Source organism: Apodemus sylvaticus, chromosome 17 (assembly GCF_947179515.1).
Source record: "Apodemus sylvaticus chromosome 17, mApoSyl1.1, whole genome shotgun sequence".
NCBI lineage: Eukaryota > Metazoa > Chordata > Mammalia > Rodentia > Muridae > Apodemus > Apodemus sylvaticus.
Window position 1 is genome coordinate 44,866,147 of NC_067488.1, and position 18,985 is coordinate 44,885,131.

General features: G+C 50.6%; 1 protein-coding gene across 1 annotated transcript; it reads right to left on the bottom strand.

The window, feature by feature from the left end:
* Positions 1-3,362: 3,362 nt before the first annotated feature.
* Positions 3,363-9,231, bottom strand: Nrbp2 (nuclear receptor binding protein 2). The gene is made up of 18 exons (XM_052161306.1): positions 8,898-9,231; positions 8,356-8,478; positions 8,183-8,284; positions 7,998-8,087; positions 7,786-7,826; positions 7,590-7,684; positions 7,436-7,459; positions 7,281-7,364; positions 7,141-7,196; positions 6,968-7,063; positions 6,400-6,532; positions 6,184-6,286; positions 6,044-6,094; positions 5,828-5,963; positions 5,299-5,352; positions 5,153-5,216; positions 5,012-5,067; positions 3,363-4,925 (listed from the first exon to the last, which is right to left on the bottom strand). Exons 1-18 carry the CDS (start codon positions 9,018-9,020, stop codon positions 4,857-4,859), a joined length of 1,500 nt encoding a protein of 499 aa, XP_052017266.1. The 5' UTR covers positions 9,021-9,231; the 3' UTR covers positions 3,363-4,856.
* Between the last annotated feature and the right edge of the window lie 9,754 nt (positions 9,232-18,985).

Consider the following 18,985-nt stretch of genomic DNA (forward strand, 5'->3'; position numbering starts at 1 on the left):
TTGAGTGGGCTGGGTCTTACCACCACCACCACCACCAGGGGGAACCCCAGGTACTACCATCTGATAGTGATGGACCTTGCTTTTCAGAAAAATCTTTCGCAAGCTGATAAAAACTTTAAAACTCTTTGAAATGTTGAATCTGCTTTCTCTAGAAGAACTAACCAGAGGTCAGACTGTGTCGTGACAGTATTTGGCTGGTTTAGGTATCCTGTGAGTCAAGAGTGAAGCCTCAATGATTTTCACCACTTCTGAGTGCCTGTTCCAAGCATGGGCGAGGCGAATCTCTGTGCGTTGGAGGCCTTCCTGGTCTACATTTCCACTTAGTTCCAAGCAAATTCCAAGACAGTCATGACTACATAGAGAGATCCTATCTTAGAAAAGCAAGGCATAGGGGCTGGAGAGATGGCTCAGAGGTTAGGAGCACTGGCTGTTCTTTCAGAGGTTCAGAGTTCAATTCCCAGCAACCACATGGTGGCTCATACCCATCTATAATGAGATTTGGTGCCCTCTTCTGGTCTGCAGGTGTACATGAAGGCAGAACACTACATGATAGATAAATAAAAGAGAAGGAGGAGGAGGAGGAAGGTATAAAATGTCATGGTTGTTAGCTTGGTGTTTTATGGGACTCCTAACCATGGGAATGGAGCATATCTAGTTATGCTGTGTTGGGCAGATATCCCTGGGAGGCCTGCTCTTTTCTAAAGGAAAATACGAGAGTGGATGTGGTTGGGGAAGGAAAGCTGGGAGGGGTGGAAGAGGAAACTGCGATTGGCATGTATTGAAAGCAAAACAAAATTAAATTAAAAAAAAAAGTCTTAGCCTTCTCACGAGCAGCTCCTGCATGTCTTTACCCATTATCACCCGATAAATAAATGTAAAACAATAGAAAATACAAACCCAACATCTCAATAATTTATCCAGGAAGTAGGCGAGAAATCAATAAACAGTTCAAGAAAATGTCATTTTTCTTTCTTTTTTTCCTCTTTTTTTTTTTTTTTTTTTTTTTTTACTGTGGCAGTTCACTGATAATTTCCAAAACAGTAGGCAAAGAAAGATGAGGAGAAACAGAAGAGCTCTTACACAAAAGGTCAGAATTCAGAAGCTTGGCAATTCCTGGAACTAGAAGAATGTAACATGACACCCTTAAGTCCCGAGGAGAGAGGGTTTTCAGCTAAACAAACACCTCATGCCTCCTCACATTTTCAAACGTCTAAGATTCGAGTAAGGATAAACAGGCAAAGATTCCATAAGTTCCCATCCATTCTTCTCCGGAAATCTGAAGGTTGTTCCTTTTCAAGTGCGGTAAATGAAGAGGAATGCATGGGACCCCGAGAGAAGAGAGAGGCGCGCAGACTGCTCCTGGTGCAGGGCAACTCACAGGCTAAACCACAGCACAGGAACAAGCAGCAGGCTCACTCGGTGGAGATCCAGTAAAAGAGGAGTGGTCAGTCGTGCTTAGTCCTAAATATTGAGAGGAGCCTGAAGAGGAATTAATGGCAAACACCAGAAAGTAAGGCGCAGAGCTGGGGGGGTTCTCAGCGGTTAAGGGGGCTTGCCACCAAGCCTGATAACCTGAGTTCAATTCCTTGAAGAAAAAACAAAACAACAACAACAAAAAAAACTCCTACAGGTTATTTGACCTCCTCATGAGCTATGGCACACACTACACACACACACACACACACACACACACACACACACACACACACCATTTAAAAGAACTAAAAAGGAAAATTATTAACTTCAAAGAAAACAAAAAATTGTGCAATAGGGAAAATATAATGTAGGACACGTCGTTCTCTGCTAAAACCTACGCTGACGGAACTGTAATACTCATCAGTGATGCCCAGCAAACTGGGGTGATGCTCGGGCAGGCGACTAGCCCTAAAGACTGCCATGTGGGGGCACCATATAAAAACCAGTAAAAAGAACTAAAAGCATGTTTGTGGCTGGGCACGGTGGCACATGCCTTTAATTCCAGCATTATGTGAAGTTGAAGCAAGCCTGGTCTATGTAGTGAGTTTTAGGCTGTGATGGCTATTCCTAGTTGTCAACTTGACTACTTCTGGAATGAACTCCAGTCCAGAAAAGGAGTGCACACCTGTGATGCAGATCTTGAGGCTGGAAGACACAGGCTTCTGACTGGATACTGACATGGGGTTCTTGAGGCATAATGGCCATGAAAAGCTTAGGTCCAGGCAAGGTAGTACATGCTTTTGATCCCAGGAGACTGAGGCAAGCAGATCTCTGAGTTCAAGGCCAGCCTGGGGACAAAGTAAGGCCAGCACATCTGGAAGAGCCTACTTCTTCAGGATTCTAGCTTAGACCAAAGACCAGCTGAAACTAGCAGCCTCATGGGTCTGAGCAACTACTAGATTTTTTGATTTCCCATTCACAGCTGACCATTGTTGAGTTAGTTGGTCTACAGACCGTAAGTCATTACAATAAATTCTCTTACTATAGCTGGGCAGTGGTGGTGCACGCCTGTAATCCCAGTACTCTGGGAGGCAGAGACAGGCAGATTTCTAGGTTGGAGGACAGCCTGGTCTACAGAGTGAGTTCCAGGACAGCCAGGGCTATACAGATAAAAGTCTGTCTCGGAAAAAAAAAAAAACAAATCCAAAACAAAAAACAAAAAATTCTCTTACTGTATAGAGACATTCCATAAGTTCTGTGACTCTAGAGAACCCTGATTAACACACAGGCTGGGGCTAAGATATTTAAATTTGTGTAAAATCACAGTAGAAGAAGGCATTTATTATTCACTATTTTTGTTTGTTTGTTTGTTTTTTCCAAGACAGGGTTTCTCTGTGTAGCCCTGGCTGTCCTGGAACTCACTCTGTAGACCAGGGTGGCCTCGAACTCAGAAATCTGCCTGCCTCTGTCTCTCAAGTCCTGGGATTAAGGTATGCACCACCACTGCCCGGCTATTATTCACTATTGATCCTGCCCTGCAAGTCAGTTTTCAAATCAATATACTTGCAGTAAGGCACAATGGCTCACACCTATAATCACAGCACCAGCCTACTCTGGATACTGGATTCCAGGCAAGCAGAGCTTAATAGCAAGACTGCATCTCTAAAGACAATCTGAACAGCCGAGTGGTGGTGCATACCTTTAATCCCAGCACTTGGGAGGCAGAGGCAGGCAGATTTCTGAGTTAAAGGACATCCTGGTCTACAGAGTGAGTTCCAGAACAGCCAGGACTACACAGGGAAACCCTATCATAAAAAAAAAAAAAAAATCAAAACCAAACCAAACCCACAAAAGATGCTTAAGTACAACATTGATGCTTTCAAGTTCTGTTTAATTACTGTTACAATCTGTTGTGGATGTTAAAAAATAAGCTATGTCAGACCATGCATAATCAGAGTTCCTTTAATTTATTAGATGTCCCATGACAAATTTGCTTTATTTTAGGTTTTGGTTTTGGTTAAGATGGCATGGTAGGCAACATGGCAACACCCACCGCCCATGCCCATTCTCCAAGCACCAAAACCCAGGATGATTAGTTGCCATGGCCGAAGGTACTGTGCAGGTGTGGTTCCTCTACAGACCCTGAGAAGGAGATCACCCTAGGTTATCCAGATGGGTCCAACCTACTCACAAAAGGCCCCAACGCTTCCTAGCAGTAGAAAACCAGACAGCTAATCCATGACAAAGATTCAACTTGACGCTGCTGGTCTTGAAGGGGGAGGAAGAAGAGCTAAGAAAAGTTGGTGGCCACTAGAAGCTGAGAAGGGCTCTTAGTTGGCAGCTGTTAAGAAAATAGGAATTTCTGCCTTACCATTGCAGGGAGGTGAATTCTGCCGATAGCCTGAAGGAGCAGGAGGTGAGGCCCAACTTCCAGAAAGGAACTTAGCCTGGGTATTAATCTAGTAAGAGTCTGTATCAAACTTGTGATGTACTGTGTGTGTGTGTTGTCTCAAACCACTGGGTTTAAGATATGTGTTAACAGCAGCAATGTGGAACTATTAATAATACACTAGTGAGCTTTCCTGGTTTCACACATGAAGTGTTTAAAAAGGAGCGTGAATGCTTTAAATTTATATATACATTTAAAAACGTTTAAGACCTTAAATTTGAAATCGGAAGAGAGGCAGTTCAAGAACCAAGAAGTCAGGGTGGTCCCGGGGGGAAGAATTTACCAGGACTTTGAAACCAGTAAGAATGAGAGACAAGTTGGGTTGGGGAGAAAGAAGAGAGCCAGAAACCCACATCCTCAGACTCAAACATACAACTTCCCCAGGGAGGAGATGCAGAGGATGCCTGACCTCTGAACCCCTAGGCCAGAGGAGTGATGAAGAGAAAGATCCTGCCCAAGGACTTTGGGGAGGACGCAGGTCCTGGTCTCAAGAGTGTGGAAGATCAGAGAGAAGGCTCAAGGCAGGTCTGCAAGGGATGGGGTCTGGTCTGAGCGGGACCATGGAGTTTCCTGGCCATGGGTGCAACTCCAAGCTCTCTAGTCTAATGGTTCTGCAATCAGATCAGGTCTGGTCTGCCTGATGCCCAGCACTGTTTGACACCTGAGGGGGCTCTATTGCTTTTGAGTTCAGGCTCCTTCCCTAGGTTTCTATGCCACCTGAAGGCACGGCTGTTGTCCAGTACCAGATGGAGTGGTTCCCCTAACTGACCTGTATCCACTCCCATCCAGGCTCAGGGTCCCATCACCACCTGAGGGTCCCACACTGCTGCAGAAAGCTGGGGGTGGGGTGGGGTGGGTGTCTTCACCAGCAGGGCCTGTGTTCAGTTCCAGGGGACACGGGTAGAGGGCAGCTTTGAGCAGTGTGGGGCTCCTTGCCAAGCGGATAACCCTGAGCCCCGGTATCTCTGCTGGGCTGTCAGGACTGGGAAGGTCATGCCTGTGTCCCACGGTACTTGAGAAAAGTGGTCTCCAGAAAGGCTGCTAGCTTTGTCCGGTCATCCTGCAATGGATGGGTGGGGAAACATGGTAGTACTGGGCAGCTAGGCAGAGCCTGCACCTTTCCACACCCGAGGCGCGCCCGCCCACCTCGTGCAGGAAGCCATAATGCACTAGTTCAGCGGCGAGGTCTTGGGCACTGTCAGCTGAAGAGAGAGCACAGGACAAATGAGTTGTGGCACTAGCCAGTGCCTGAGCCCCAACCCACCACCTGAGCCCCTACCAGCCTACTTGGGAGCAGGTCATAGGTCAGCTGCCGATGTAGACGGTCTTCGAGCACCAAAAGCAGCGTAAGCTGTAGACGGAAGGGTGTGGTCAGGGCGGAGCCAGAGCCGATTGGTCCCCATCTTCCCTAGTCCCACACGGCCCTTGCTCACGTGCCACCGAGCCTTGTCCTCGCTTCTTTCCAGGTTGCACTGCATCTGGACCACCTGAGTGCAGGGAGGAAGGTGTATTAGCCACAGAGTACTGCTATGTCCCGGAGTGTGACTGTACAGAAAAGCAAGAAGCCACCAGGATTTCCACAAGCTCTCTGGGCAGCTGGGATCCAGGACACCGAAGACTACTGGCATTTGAATTTAGGGTGTGTTGAGAGATGAAGGAAGGAAGCTAGGAGGAGGGAGACCGGACTGATGGCTCTAGATCCAGATGGGAAACGGAGGTGGTCAAAGCCTCTGGAAGACAGGCAACAGGATGGGGGAAGGACCGTAAAAGCAAGAAGCCTCTGGGGAAATGGTTGTCTCGGTTCAGTTACCGCTTCCACAAAGGAGTCAGCTTGGATTTGGTCTTTGGCAGCCTGGGGGGAGAACTGGGACGGGGAGAGACAGGTCCCCCGAGAAAGGCACCCATTCCCTGATTGTGGTCAACTCTGAGTGACAGCATAGTAGAGCAGGAGTTGGGACTCACCTTCCTAGTCTCCGAGTCAAAGGGCTCTGGTGTTGGAGTTTTGGCTTTTTGGGCCTCCTCTGGGGGTGGGGCCAACACACGGGGAAGTCCCAAGGGCCGAGCAGCCGCAAAGTTCATCAGTGGATAGATGCCGTTCCTGGAGAGAGACAAAGGGGGTCGGTGGGGGGTTGCTCAGGCCTCACACTGCGTTTTCTCCTGTCTCATTCCAGCTCTCACCTGACATCCTCTAGAAATTTGTCCAGCTCTAAGAAGGAGACCTCTGAGTACCTAGAATGGCGTGGAAGGTACGGGAGAGGCGTCAGGCCAAAGCCTAGCCAAGCAGCTAGGAGGGGAGGACTCATTTGGTCAGCACTCACCGCCACTGCATCGGGGGTCCGTGGGGCTGGGGCATCTCAGCCAAGACTGCATGGAGATCCATGGCCTTGGTCTTTTCCTCTACCACATTCTCAGGCATGAGGTCTGCAAACCACACACATGCTCAGGGAGATGGGCCCAACCTAAGGGTCCTGCAAAGACCCTTCCACAATCTGACCCCCAGGATCCTGGTCCACCCCAGCCCTTCTGCCCCTCACACTGGTGCTGGATGAAGCAGTGCGCTGCCAGCAGCTTCAGAGAGTGCACCTCGAAGAGCACTCGGTGGAAGAGAAGGTTGTGGGCTGAGGGTCTACGGGCAGGGTCCCGGGCCAGGCAGGAGAGAATGAATTCCTAGATTGTGGAGAAGAAAGGCAGGTGGTGGGTGGAAAAATCCTCACTCTAGAGGAGGTCCTTGAAGACCCCAGACCCCACCGGTCCAATCACCGCATCCCCCCACTTCAGGGATGCCGGAGAAGTCTATGAATGAGCAGAGTAGGTTCATTAGCAGCTCAGGATCTGATTCTGTAAACTTGAGGACAGGCAGGCCTTGGGCTCCAAACACGCATGCCCTATTCTATTCACCCCTGTGGAATTTGTGAGTTTCTAGAAGAGTCTTCCTTTCAGGTGGACCAAGGCCCACCTGCTACATTTTCAGAGACTAACACCGTCAGATGCTAACACCGTCAGATGTCCTGACCAGGCTAACTCCACTAACCTGCCTCGAGCACTTCAAGGCAAGCTGAAGCACTTGCAGCCAGCCCTGGAGGGGGGAGGTAAGCCGCTCACCCGCATGTTGGGGTCACTCAGCGAGTGCCTGGCTCGAGCGATGGCCTCTTCTGTGACTCGGGTATCCCCGTTGGCCTGGATCTCCAGCACAGCCATCTGGGGGCAGGGACAGATTGGAAATGGCCGGATGGAGTAGAGGCCAGAGCAGAGGCTATGAGGAAAGTGGACAGTACCTCCAGTGCACACATCCCAAAGGAGAAGATGTCCACAGCAGTCCCATCATTGACTTCTGAAACGGGAAGAGCAAGGCGGGGTAGGTCAGTCTGATGTACTAGCAGGTTAGATGCCCAAGAGCGGCTTATTAAGGACTCACCGCCATACTCTGGTGGGAAAAAGTGCAGGTTTCGGAGTTCCTCCCGTTCAGCTCGAATAGGGCTCCGGAGATCATCAGGAAGTGCTAAGGAAAAGCGTGGAGCTAAACAGACCAGTTTCTCCATAGCCCTCACACCCCCCAGAGACCCCACACACCATTGGAGAAGATGCGGTACCACACTGCAACGGCCAGCACAGAGAGAAAGAGAGGGCGTCAATGGGGCCAGGAGACCGGGCAGTCTCTGTCCTGGGCTCCCGCAGGTTCCCCACCCCTGCCCCCTGCCCCCTGCCCGCCCCGCCTCGCCAGCACCAGAGCCGATCTTGATGAGGCCATTGTGCTGAATGAAGATGGTGTCGCTGGTCAGGTTCCCGTGGATGATGGGGGGACTGCAGGCGTGCAAAAAACTGCAAGCACAGAGGATGGGAGGCAGGAAGAACCGGGTCAGAGAACACCGGAAAGGTGCAGAGTACGGGGGCAAGACGCGTGGGCAAGGTCAGGCTCTCACCTGAGTGCAGACAGGATCTGCGTACACCAGCGCTTCCAGGCCTGGCGGCGGACGCACGACTCCGTCGGGTGGGCACCAAGAGGCTACTGAGCCTGCGGAGCCCGCCCGCTACCCCGCTCCTGAACCGAGGTCTCTCGGAGTCCCCCCCCCCACCCCACTACTGTCCCGAAGTTCTGCTGGACTCCCTCCAGTCCCCATCCCACTCCCCATACCCGGGCGTTCATGGCCTTGTGGTTCTTCTTGGTCTTTTTGAGGAACTGCTTGAGGCTGCCAGACGACACGTATTCTGTGATGAAGATGACCTGCGGGCAGGCGGGCTCCGCCGTTGCGGGTGGGTCCCCATGCTGCCCCACCCAGCCTGTGGCTTCACTCCGCCCTTCACCCGCCCCTAGCTCACCCTCGCGCGGGCCTCAGAGGCGTCCAGCCAATACTTGTGCAGCTTGACGATGTTGGGGTGATCCACCAGCGCCAGCTGCTCAAACATGGTCTGGATTTTCTCCTGGGGAAGGAGGATGGTCGTGGGGCCAATCAACAGTATGGGGCAAAGAGGGGGGTATAGACAGGCCTCACCTCATGGGCCGCAAAGGCCTTCCTATCCCCGAAGTGAAGTTCGTTCCACACCACTTCTACCCCCTCCTCCGTGTCCATGGCCAGAAAGGTGCTCTGGATCCCCGGCATGTTGCCTTGGTTCACCTAGGTGAGAAAGATGTGTGTCCTGATACGAATAGACCCAGGGTGTGGACGTGGTCTCTGTCACAACCTTCCTGCCCAGCTTAGTGGGAGAGCTGAGGTTGTAAGACTGGGGATCTAGAACCCAGGGCTCCGGAGAGGGGTGGTGTCCAGGGGCTGGGCCAGAAGGTACAGCAAGTTTTAGAGGTTGGGGAGATCCCCAGAGGGGTAGTGGGGATCCAAGAGGCACGTGGAGGTGGTCCCAGGATGACACTGGTGTTCAAGGAATGGGGGTTTCTCACCAGGGCTTGGGGCCAAAGGGATCCGAGGGCCTCCAGAGGCCAGAGCGTCCGGGGAGACCCTCAGACTGGCTCGGCCCCACGGATCCCATGGCCTCCATCCTTAGGCTACGGGACGGCGGCGTCACCCGCACCCGTGCCCACCTGCTCCCGCCGCTTCTGCCAGCGGCCACACGGGCTCTCCTCCAGGATGTCGCTCTCGTCCTCGCTCTCGTCCTCCCGCTCGCGCTCCCGGCCTCTCCTCGGCGCCGGCTCCGGGGCCGCCATGGCTCGGCGAGCCCAGGCCGCCGCCCTCCGCGCAAGCCCTCGCCCCGCTCCCGCCCGCCCTGGCCCAGCGCCCGGCAGCCCAACCTGGAGCCCAGCGGAGCAGCAGCCGCGAGCCCTCCTCGGCTCCGGGAATTGGGAGGCGCGGGCTCGCAGCGGACCCGAGGGAGGAGCCGCCCCGCCCCTCCGGAGCCACCTCTGCAGGCTGGTGCTGGAGTGTAGCTCGATCCAGGGCGGCAGAGCCCCGCCCCTGACACGCCCCAGCCGCCCAGACCACTCCTGTTTCCCCCAAAGCTCCGCCTCAAAGAGACGCGCCCCTCAAAGGTTCCACCCATTCCTGCAGAGGCCTCTCCAAGGTTTCCCAGGCAGCAGTGGTTCTCCCAGCAGACTGTGTCTGGCCTCTTCCGGAGGCACTTCTGCCCAGTTCTTGGAGCCAGTTCTTCCCGCACCGCATCCCAATCCTGCTCCTATGACAAATGTCCTGAACTCGGCCCGATGCAGAGTCTGGATGGGGCAGCAAGGGTCAAGGGCATCAGGGGCAGGCACTTCAGTAGTAGGAAATGGGGCTCAGGTTGCCAAGGAAAGCATCACTAAAGATGCACAAGCAGCACAGGCTGACAGGATGCGCGTTAAATCCTGACCACCTGTCTCTTCCTGGCCCAGAATTCCGTGCGTCTCTTTCAGTGTGCAAGCCCACTTTTCATAATGGCAAGTTTCTCTTTTCTCCCCAAATATGACCCTCTCCGTTCCACTCTGGGCTCCCTTGAAGCAATGGAACCATGAAGAGGGAGCATTTCTCACTTGCTACATTCAGCAGAATCCCCCCCGAAAACCTCTACCCACCCCTCAACTGCCCTCACTCCTACCTCTGCCCTCCTACCCACAGTCACCTCCCCTGGCTATACAGAGACCCTGGCTGCCCTCTGATTTAAACACCATCTGTCCCCTGACCAGCTCTGCCTGGCTCTGCCCCTGCCTTCTGTCATTGCCCTCTCAGAATGCCACATCTTGCTGTGGACTTGTACCTATCCTATCCTGGGAAGAGTTAACTAGTTTAGCAGATCAGGAGGGGTTAACCCTCTACTGGCCCCAGAAATCAGAACAGGGCCAATGCTTGGAAGACAACTCCCAAGTCCTTGGATCTACCTATTTGTGTCTGTTTACCTGGGACCCTAGCCACACTGGAGAGTCTGTACTAAGAATGCAAATGACAATGTAAGTCTTGTATCACAGTGTTAACAGAGCCTCTTAGGGGGCCAGGCACTACAGATGGAACCTATGGTGAGGCAGAGGCAGGTGGATTTCTGAGTTCCAGGCCAGCCTGGCCTACAGAATGAGTTTCAGGACAGCCAGGGCTATACAGAGAAACCCTGTTTCAAAAAAAAAAAAAAAAGCCAAATAAAAAAACAAAAAAAAAATGTTGTGACATGGAGGGCTAGTTGGTTAAGAGTACTTCTGCTCTAGCACCCAAGTTCAATTCCCAGCGCCCACATGACAGTTCACAATTACCTGTTACTCCACTTCCAGGGGATCTGCTGCCCTCTACTGGTCTTGATGGGTAACACACACACACACACACACACACACACACACACAGTAGACACACAGGGTAGCACATGTAAATACACGTAGGCACTCATTGTTATGTACACATAAAATAAACCTTAAAAACAATCCATAATACCAAGCTAGCCATAACACCGAGGCTAGTGGCACATACACGTCACGGCCGGAGAAGCGCATGCTGTCTAAGACGGGAAGAGGACAGGGTAACTGGATGCTCACACAGGCCTCCCCTAGGTTCCATTCCACCAGACCTTTGCCTAGCTGGCTTCTATGAGCAGTTTTTGTGGAAGTCACACCTGCCTTGGGCACTCTGTGGCTCTGACTGTTTGCTGCACTTGACAGGCCCACCACTCTTTGTGCTGACTGTGCCTTATACATAGAATACAGTTTCTGCCGTCCTCTGAGTCCACTTCCTTCAGGTGTTGACTCAGGTGTCAGCTCTCCAACAAGGCATCCCTAGGCTCCATGCTTTCGCACCCTGACTCCTCCCTGGCCTCACAGGACTTACCCGTGTCCCGCCTGTGTTGGTCTGTTTCATCTGTCCATGGCGGAATGTGGGTCTATAAGGGCAACATCTATAAGGGCAGGGTGTCTGCTCTTGGTGCCAAGGGTAAAACTCTGCACACACCATGCCCGCATCAATGGATGCACGCGGGGCGGGGATGGGATGGGGGGGAAGCACGCTTGAAAGCTTAGTAGATGATCCAAAGAGCCTCCTGAGGCAGCAACCTAGGAGCCAAACCTCAACTCATTTTCTTCCCCTTTTCTGTCCTATGGCCAGTCCCATGTCAAACAGGGGTGTGCACTCTGACCCCTAGTGCCTGGAAATGGCCTTATTTTGAGACAAACTCTCATTGGATCTAGAGAGGACTGTGGAATCCAACACTTGGCGTTGAGTCTGAGGCTGAGATATGTTCTTGGTCACTTTCCTCAGTCACTGCTCCAGATCCAGTTGCCTTCATGTCTCTGCCCCTGCCCCTGTCCATCTTCACATTCTGCCAGGCCCTTGCTATTAATGAGATGGCCCCTGGGCATGCTCCTCTCAGTGGTCATCAACTCCCTTGACATCTTGCCTGGTGATTTAGCACCCAGTGCCTTTCTTCTACCTCTTGTGGCTCTACTGTAGGATCCCTGGGTGTCCCTTCTGGATCTCTCTGAGCCTGTCCCTGCTGAAGGTAGGCAGGTGACATCTAATTTCTGATCCCTGACCATTTCTTTCCCTCTGACAGGTGGCCTTCAAGGCTTAGACAGATGTCCCCAGAGGCCAGGTATTCCAGGTAAGAAGAGAGGAGACCTCTTGCCTTAGCCACAGCACCTGGCTTTGTGCTGTGAAGCAATACCCTCCAGGACCATAGCCTGGATTTAGAAACTTGCCTCGAAGAGCAGAGGAAAACAGTAGTGGGAGGCTGGCCCCTTTGGGATGGGCAACGAGACTAGCTTCTGTTCTTATTCCAAGGAAGCCAGCATTGATCTTCCAAGCTCCTTTGTGGAGCTCACCCCATGTGGGAGGAAGCTACTGCCTCCTTACAACAGCCAATGAGGGCCAAGAAGCCAATATGTAACTTATTAAGATTGGAAGTGGTCCCTAGGAAGTGTGTGTGTGTGTGTGTGTGTGTGTGTGTGTGTGTGTAAGCGATCAACTGAAGGGGGGGATCAGTTGTTTCAAGAGATTTCAGGAGACTAGACACCTATTTAATCATTAATCACTACTAGGAAATAGAGGCAGCAGTGCTAAATGGCAGTAATGGGTCCTGCAACCAAGTGATGCCTGAAACTCCATCCTACCCACCAAACTGCATCCAAGAATGACTTGAGCATTACATTTTTATTCGTTTCAAAAATGTGTCCAAAAGATCAGTTTGCACTCAGTCAATACAACCCTACAAGCAAACGCATGTGAAGCTGTGGTGGGCACACCTCGCAGTGGATGAGTTTTGAGCTCTTCATGGGGTATCAGCTGCATGGGGTATCAGCCATCGCAGCATTCAGAATGCAGGAGACCTCAACAACTATTCAGCTGCATTTAGAGGAGGAGAAAGAAGAGGAGGAGGAAGTGGAGGAGGAGACTACTGTGAACACACAAGTTATTTCCCTTGTTGAGATGGTTTACTAGATGCCACAGAGAAGGCTTATTCACTTTTCAATATTGGCTAAAAATAGATGTAAGTCTAAGACCACCATGAACTTGTGATACAATGTAACATTTCCCTTCTCCTTAAGAGAGTGATTATTGCTCTGCAGTTGTTAATGGGTGGTGGTGGTCAGCAAACCTTTTATCCCAGCACTGGGGAGGCAGAGGCAGGTAGATCTCTGTGAGTTGAAGGCCAGCCTGATCTACAGAGCAAGTTCCAGGAGAGCCAGGGCTACACAGAGAAATGCTTTATTGAAAAACAACAACAACAACAACAACAACAACAGAGAGGGTTATTTGGGCTATCATAACAAATACCACAGGTGTGGTAACTTAAAAGAACAGAAGTTAATTTTCTCATAGCTCAAGGATAGATGTCCAGGATCACTGAGGGACAGGGCTTGTCCCTCCTGAAGCTCTCCCCTTGACATGTGGACAGGCTCTCCTTTCTGCATCTGTCTGTATGTGACTAGGTCTTAACTTCTTTGTTTCTTTTCCTTTTTTAAAGATTTATTTATTATATGTAAGTTCACTGTAGCTGTCTTCGGACACACCAGAGGAGAGCATCAGGTCCTGCTACAGATGGTTGTGAGCCACCATGTGGTTGGTTGCTGGGATTTGAACTCAGGACCTTCAGAAGGGAAGTCGATGCTCTTAACCACTGAGCCATCTCTCCAACCCCTTTGTTTCTTTCCTTTCTTCCTAGATTTATTGTATTGTACATGCGGCTCTTTGACCGCGCATGTTGTATGTGCTGTGTTCATGAAGTGCCCATGGAGGCCAGAAAGGAGTCAGCCGATACAGGCAGTTGTGAGTCTTCATGAGGGCTCTGGGAATGAAACCTGAGTCCTCTGGAAGAGTGGAAAGTGCTTTGAGATGCTGTGGTGGTTTGAATATGCTTGGCCCAGGAAAGGAGGCGTGGCCTTATTGGAGGAGGTGTGTCACTGTGGGGGCGGGCAATGAGACCCTTCTCCCAACCACCACATGGGCTCCAGTCTTCTCCTAGTGGCCTTCAGATGAAGATGTAGAACGCTCAGTTCCTCCTGCACCATGGCTGCCTGGATGCTGCCATGCTCCTGGCTTGATGATAATGGACTGGACCTCTGAACCTATAAGCCAGCCCTAATTAAATGTTGTTCTTATAAGAGTTGCCTTGGTCATGGTGTCTGTTCACAGCAGTAAAACACTGAGACAGCTGTTAAGCCATCTCTCCAGACCCTGACATCCTTTTCCTTAAGTATGACTGTCAGTACTGGGCATGATGGTGCATACTTAAAATCCCTGAATTGAGGAAGCTGAAATAGGAGGATTGGGAGCTCTGCTTTGGAGAGCTCAACTCTCTGCCCAACCACCCTTTGCTTCTCTGAGATTCCTGGATGTCTGTGGGTTCACTGTGTCTTGGCGGGAGCTTTGGGCTTTCTTGCATATGCCAAGCATGTGTTCTATCCTCAGCTTTGGGAACTTCTTTATTCTCTCTCTCTCTCTCTCTCTCTCTCTCTCTCTCTCTCTCTCTCTCTCTCTCTCTCTCTCTCTCTCGGCTCTGGCTGCCCTGCAACTCACTCTGTAGACCAGGCTGGCCTTGAACTCAGAAATCCGCCTGCCTCTGCCTCCACCTCGAGAGTGTCGGAGGGAATGGTGTGTGCTGTCCCACACAGCTTCCTGGAAACTTCTTAAAAGTAGACATTGATGTCTGATCAGATCCATTTCATCACCCCTCCCTTCCAATACTTGCTGTTTTCATTTCCAGCCCCTCCCCTCAGGAATTGGTTGGTGTACATTAGGAAATCTTACTGTGTGCCTTTCTTCTCACCTTCCCTCCGTGCTGGGTTCCCCACAACGCCTGCCGCACTGTCTTGCAGTTCGCCCACATCTGTGGGCAAGTTTTCTGACACGCTGGTTAAATCTGTCTGTTGTTAAACCTGTTTAATTCTGCTTACTCTAGCTTTCAGTCTGAGAGTTTTCTGGCGACATTTCCAGGCGACTGCCGCGGTGACCAGGGCCTGTGCCTGTTGCCTGCTCCGTTGTCTCTGGAGCTCTCTTTCCTGCAGCTATTGATCTTGGTGTGCCCGGGTCTCTGATGATGCGATGGGCACTACTTCATTATCTGTCTTGAAGTGGGAATCTCAATATACTGTTCATGTTGCTTGCGATGGCTCAGAGGGATTCTCACATTTTAGACTCCCAACCCCTGGGACTAGGAAGACAAGAAGACACATTGTACCATCATGCCTTGATGGCGCTGCTATGAAATTTGACTTAGAGGAGAAAACTGAGGGTGCCACAAAGCACAGCTTCTTCCAGAGAAATCTGATTGTGACTTTGAATGTCACTGGTCTAGAGTCAAAACCTCATTTTCTGAAGACCAACCAGTGGGAATATGTCTGAGTGTGGAGTTGGTACACCGATTTGTACTTCTGGGTCCTGAGATTATTAGTGTGAGCTGCCGCATCCAGTCCTTGGGGCCTTTAAAACAGATGTTTGAGGGGTCTCCAGTTTGGCATCTTTGCTGACCCCAAGGCAATCCTGTATCGAAGAAGTCCAGCTTCTTTTGTGCCTATGACAGTTCAGTGTGCCAATGTGCCAGAACCCTGGGCCACATAGGAATTAGATGCTTCCTGACCACCCAGAGTCTCAGCCCTGCTGTGGGAGGGAGGTCACCCATGTGTTTTGCTGTGAAGCCATGTGTTCCCACTGTGGGCCCTACATCAGATGAGTCAGCTCCTACCCCAGCTTCCACACAAGGAAACCTGAAGGGGCTCGCTCAGCAGTAACGTGCAGCTCTCTCACCCTTGTTGCCCCTTCTATGCTCTGCTTTGGGTGGCTCCCTGCCCTTTTGGGTCTGTCAAGCAATTCCTCCTGGGCCTGGATAGTCAGGGGCAACTAAGCAAACTGAGTGAGGGAAAGAGGCCAAGCCCTGGACTGCCCTGCCACAATCTGTCCTTCATGTCACCAGGAAAAAGGAATGAATTGTATGTTGGCACCTGGACAAGAAGTCATGTCTGACCTGTAGGGAATAAAGCAGCCAGAACCCTGTTAATACCTGGCATTCAGCCTTTAGCCTTCTGTGAGGTCTCCCCGCCTCCTAACCACAACACCCCCTGCTGTGTGTGTGTGTGTGTGTGTGTGTGATGTTTTGTGTTGTTTTGAGACTTGTTCAAGGCCACATTTTCCTCAAACTCATGATCCCCCTGCCTCAATCTCTGAGTGCTGAGATTATTGGTACAGGCTTCTATGCCCAGTATAAAGTCAGTTTTTAACACAAGCTATTAACAAATTTGTGTACCTTTGGATTGTTCCTATAGCAACCTTAATTTCCTTGGCTTGACTTTTTTTTTGGGGGGGGTCATCTATTTAGATAAGAAGAGAAAAACTACAAGCATGTTAAAAGCTGTCTCATGAAGCCACCACTGCAGATGTTTTTAGATCGTTTCCAGGATACATTAGATGTGCACACATGATTCCCTCTGAGCCATGTACTGTTATTGCATCCCTTTGATAAAGAAAGAAAGACAGACAGAAAGAAAGACAGACAGACAGAAAGAAAGAAAGAAAGAAAGAAAGAAAGAAAGAAAGAAAGAAAGAAAGAAAGAAAGAAAGAAAGGAAGAAAGAAAGAAAGAAAGAAGACTGGAATGTCAAAAACTCAATCACTGGCCAAAGAGTAGGTGGTTGGTCAGAGGTGGTACTAGGAGTTGAAAGGAGTGGCTGGGTGGAGCCTGGAGCCTGGATCCTGGATCCTGGACCTGGAGCCTGGAGCCTGGAGCCTGGAGCCTGGATCCTGGAGCCTGGATCCTGGAGCCTGGAGCCTGGAGCCTGGAGCCTGGATCCTGGAGCCTGGAGCCTGGAGCCTGGAGCCTGGAGCTACTCTTTCAGGAAGCCACAGTCAGTTTGTGATGCAGCAGTCTAAGTCTGGGAGTCATTTATTCAAGGGATCTCAGAATAATGAGACTCGCTTTGGTGGTTGGTAAATGCTGGGGCTCACAGGGGTCACTCAGGCAAGCTGCTGGGCCCGCACCCCTGGCATTCAGACCCCACTCACCCTCCTTCTTTTCAGACACTCAGCAAGCTGCCCTCTGACTATCCCAAGACGCTGGTGGCATGCCTACTTGTCCAAATGATCCAAACCTTGGTTGTGTCTTCGAATCCTGAATTTCCTAGAACAGGAACAGAGCAGCCAGCAACATCCTTTCAGTGGCTGATAAAAGCTAGCGGGACAAGGGACGCGGCTTGTTGTCAATTGTGCTCACAAGTTTCTGCCCAGACACCGGAACCTGGCACGCCATTGTTTTTTTTTTCTTTTCTTTTCTTTTCTTTTCTTTTCTTTTCTTTTCTTTTCTTTCTTTCTTTCTTTCTTTCTTTTTTTTTTTTTTTTGTTGTCTGTTGTTGTTTTGGATTTGGTTTTTTGAGACATGGTTTCTCTGTATAGCCCTGGCTGTCCTGGAACTCACTCTGTAGACCAGGTTGGCCTTGAACTCAGAAATCCGCCTGCCTCTGCCTCCCAGAGTGCTGGGATTAAAGGCATGCACCACCACCACCCAGCACACCATCGCTTTTCAAGTCAAGAAAGTAATCCCTAAACTGGCCAAGATACAGCAGTATGCCTCAGGCCAGGTCTCACACAGTTAATCTCTCTGGATGGGACATGAGCATCCCCTCTGGCCACAGGGGCGGGGATGGGGGTAGGAGGGAGGGTGAGGGAGACCTGGGATGCTCACAGTGGTGGCAAGACAGGAAGAGCTGATCAAAAAACAATTGCTAAGGTGGAGTGTCCGCTCGGTTACTCTTGGGCTGTGCCCATGGTCTCCATCAGAGGATGGCAGAATCTGAGCACCGCAGTGGATAAGTCCTGAGGGAAACTCATTCATTCCTTTGCAAGATCTAACCCGCCGGTTCTTAACCTGTAGGTCTCAACCCACATATCAGATATCCTGGTTATGAGATATCTACATTAGGATTGGTAACGGTAGCAAAATTACAGTTATGAAGTAGCAACGAAATCATTCTATGGTGTGTGTGTGTGTGTGTGTGTGTGTGTAGGGGGTCACCACAATGTGAGGAACTGTATTAAAGGGTCGAAGCATTAGGAAGGTTGAAAACCACTGTATCTAGAGTGTACCAGGAATCCTGGTTCCTTTGTTTTCCTCAACCTTCAACCTTGTGGTGTCAGAGTGGGTGCCCATTACAGGGACCTAAGAGACTCCAGAATCTTTATCTCCATGGACAAAATGTTCAGGTCTGGTAGGACATAGAAGTGTGGCAAGGTCACTTTCTCTCTGGTTGCATGCTTATATGACATTGCCTGTCAGCACAGGAAAATAAAAGATTGGGACAGGTCCTGGTATCTAAATGGTGGATCACAAGAATGCCGCTGGGGCCCAGGGTACATGTGTGTGCCGGGGCAGAATCCAAGCCCTACCTGGAGCTAGAGGAGAGGCCCTCTGCTCTCCACACACTTTGCCCAACGCTGTGGGGCACCCACTGAGAAGGGGCCCCCACAGTACCGCAAAAGGCTTCAAACGAGAATGGGTACTGAGACCATCACCTCAGTAGGTGGACAACGCCCATGGGCCAAACTTAACCAGAATGAGAGCCAGCTTCACAAAAGGCCAACATTCTCAGGAAGCCTTAAAAGGCTCTACATTCTAAGTGCAGGAATGAGTGAGTCTGGAGAGAGAGGATGACTGACAAACAGCAGTAATGGTAGGCCAGGTGTTAGAGGTATCAGGAGAAAGTCTAAAACAGCATGGTAGGCTTACAGCTCAGTGCCACCCAACACAACCAGCCAATCAGCCAGACTCACTGTTATATTTATAGGACTCTATAATTTTATATTATTTATAGATTACAGACAGAAAAAAAAAACTCCAATCTGAGATGTGGAAAAGAACTTCAAAAAGACGAACAAGAGCTAAGAAAACTGCTTTTGAAGTTTTTGAAGGGAAAAAGAGGCCCTTAGGAAAACAGTTGGAAACAATAATGCTGAGAACGTCCCAGATTTTGGTGAAAGATATAAATTCATGGTACAAGGAGGGTTGGCACACCCAAAATAGGATCAGCTTGGAGAAACCTATGCCCGGAGACATTGCAAGTACCCTGGGAAGATTCTCCTAAAGGCCACGAGGCAGCCAAGGCCACGACAGGCACCCACACTACTGAAGAGATCAGACCACAGCCTCCATACCTGACCCAACCAGCCACATATCCATGATCAACTGCATTCTGGGGCCCTGGGAATGTGGCTTAGCAGCAAACTCTGACTGTGTAACCCAGATT